This window comes from Rhinopithecus bieti, unplaced genomic scaffold (genome assembly GCF_001698545.2).
Source record: "Rhinopithecus bieti isolate Rb0 unplaced genomic scaffold, ASM169854v2 scaffold_82279, whole genome shotgun sequence".
In the NCBI taxonomy this organism is placed as follows: Eukaryota; Metazoa; Chordata; class Mammalia; order Primates; family Cercopithecidae; genus Rhinopithecus; species Rhinopithecus bieti.
In genome coordinates, this window is record NW_016830185.1 from 29,670 (window position 1) to 32,633 (window position 2,964).

The following is a 2,964-nucleotide window of genomic DNA, read 5'->3' on the forward strand; positions in this document are numbered from 1 at the left end:
TCTAGAACCAAGAATTGTGAACTACATTGACCAAGGGCTTTTGTTTTAAAGTATTACTTTTATATGAGAAGGGCACAGCTAACTAGCAATGGAGAATATTTGCAGTAGTTTCACACACTTGATAAAAATGGCATGAAAGACAAGCAGAGCTGATAGAGATTATTAGGCTGAAGATCCTTATTAACGTAGAAGATGCAAACACTTCGGGGTAAAAATATCAATAAAATCATGAAAAAACAGACAACTATGGAACAAACTAGTATTTTTTAAAAGGCAACATACACACTGTTGTACATGACAATGAGCTTTCCAAACTAGTTTTAAAAAAATTACAAACCCTTTTCCGCTCTTTCCTGTCCTTTTCATCTTTTTTCTCTCTTTCTCTGGATCTTTCCCTTGACTTGTCCAAATCTTTCTTGTCCATTTCTCTCTCCTTACTCTTGGACAATGGTGGAGGAGTATGATTAATGTAGAGCTGTTAAATCAAGGCAATATTACTAAAGATTATTAGTTTTCCAGTATTGGCATCATTTGTTTGTTTATTAAATGAAACACAATTGGGAATTATACCCAAAGTCAAAACTGATCAGCTATCTGGATTACAAGAGGTAAAATAAAAGGGCATGGCACAAATTATACAAAGCCTTCAATTCTTGGCCTTATAAAAATTACCATTTAAACTCCATCAGTTCATTTGTGCCTCAACTGAGACTCATTAGTAAATTCACAAGCTAGAGTATTCCTTATAGCTCTATTGTAAAGACCTATAACCACCATTACAAGAGTCCATATATGAACAATAGTGACTGGACTTTCTCTATCGTCAAAAAAAAAAAAAGAAAAACACCTCTACACAATCATGAAAATTTTAAATAGTCTTACCATCCACTGACAGGAAGTCAATAATGGCAATGGGCAAAAGTATAAACATAAAACCTAGCCATGATTTTGCTAATAATTCTTTTCTGCCTCAGTGTGAACCACGCAAAGATTATCCCAAATTATTTTTACAAATGTAAAGGCTGCGTGTTCTGTACTTCTGAAAGCACTCCAATTTCTATCAAAATAATCACAATTAACTGTGAAATTTGTCTTCCTGGTTCTAAATACCTCAGAAAGCCATCTAGTCAGCTGAGGATGATTAAACAATTCAAAAGACTAAAAAATAATGAACCAATATTCTCCTCTGCCTATTCTTTCTCTGCCGAAAGGACTATACGCAATAAAACAGCCAATCATCAAGGGTATTCTAACTAAATAATTAAGAGATAACCCTTCTTAGGTGAGTTGTAAATATGGAAATATGCTGTAACATAAAATATTTAGGAAGTAGTCAGGAAATAATCAGATATCTAACCTTATGGCATTTATATCTGTGCTACAAGCCTATGTTTAATTTAAGACATTAAAAGTATTATGCAGCGGAAGACTGAGTATAACTCATTACACAACTACACAATGCTAGATATACCTTAGGAACAAACAGAATAGTGAGTCAAAAGTCAAATATTTTTACATGAAGCAATCCTTTGGTATTCAAAGGAATACATGAAAAATGAAGACCATCAGTTTGATAATTAAACACTTATTTTTTTAACACCACCAAACATTTTCAATTCAGTTGGCTCAGAAATACTGCCATAGCAATGCAGAAGTAGATTCTTTAAAATTTCAATGTTTAAAAGTTGATAAACTGAAATAGACAAAATGCTTATTAATAAAGAGCAAGAGAATGATAGTCATAAAAGCACTTATCTAAAAGATACTCTTGCTGGTTAGAATGCCTTAAATGACACCAAGATTTTTCTAATCATGAGGTTTATTCATATCTTAACATTATTTATGAAAATGATTAAGACAAAGGAAATATGACTGCAATACTCAAAGAAGACTTCTCTAAGTATTAACTTTTTCCCAATAAAAGCAAAAAAAAAAGTTTCTAATCACAAATCCATACATACACACACACATACACACAACCCTTGTTAATAATGAAGTTTTGAACTGTGCTTACTTTCTTTCTGTACTGCAAGGAATTGAGAAATTTTTCTAGAACTTCTGGCATTAATGTTCAAATACTTCATTCCTGACATAAAAAGTCACATAGCTCAACTGATACATAATCAGAAATTCTTAGTTCGGAATGTACCCAATTCAATTCCTTCTTTAGAATAGTTCTGATCACAATACTCTTTTTGCATAAAAACAGAGTTTCTCATTGCCTAATGAATTAAATGCATACTCCTTAGTTTAGACATTCCAAACTCTCCACCAGCTTTTCACAATTATATCCTGCTATAGTAACCCAATGCACTCTATGCTGTGGCTATCACCGCTCCCTAACATCTGTCCTTTCCAGCAGTTCTCATTACTAGAACGGTTGTTCAGTTTTATCTTAACTTCTTAAAACTCTACTTAGCCTTCAAAGATGGCTCAAAGTCATCAGTATTCAACCATTTCTCAACTCTGCAACTCACTTTCCATTATTTCATATTTACCTTTTTTACGACAAGTGTTCCCTATTAACTTCATGTCATACATTTTTGTCCATAACAATTTCCAGTATGGTAGGAGAGCTCAGGCGCCTTTCTACTTTTACATACTTCCTAGTACCCTGTACACACAGTGAGTACTCATAAGTTTGACAAATAAAATTAAGGATTCATTAAATGGATTTGTATGTAGCATGGCTGGGTTTTGTTCTTGATTGGCTTTTATTCTTGACATTGGGATCATTAAGGTCCAAAAAAGAATTTGACTAAGTTTCAAAATCTGTTTCAGAAAACACTGCTCCATTGACTTTATTAAAGCTTCACTATATTACATAAAGATGGCCTCACTTTTAGGCTTGGGTTTGGCTGTAAATCCTCATTTTAAGATGGTGAACAAATTAAAAGCTAAATTCTGTCTTGAGGTGGTTACTGATGCCCTCCTAAATTACAGAGAGCTGCTTGGTGGAACTTG

The 2,964-nt window shown here is 33.2% G+C and overlaps 1 protein-coding gene across 1 annotated transcript in view; it reads right to left on the bottom strand.

Annotated features, from left to right (window-relative positions):
* Positions 1–107: 107 nt before the first annotated feature.
* THOC2 (THO complex subunit 2) overlaps positions 108–2,964 on the bottom strand; it is a gene marked incomplete at its 5' end in the record, with an annotated part of 80,812 nt that continues 77,955 nt past the window's right edge. The window contains 2 exon segments of the mRNA XM_017865225.1: positions 108–477; positions 2,370–2,394. Coding sequence (XP_017720714.1) covers positions 257–477; positions 2,370–2,394 — 246 coding nt within the window.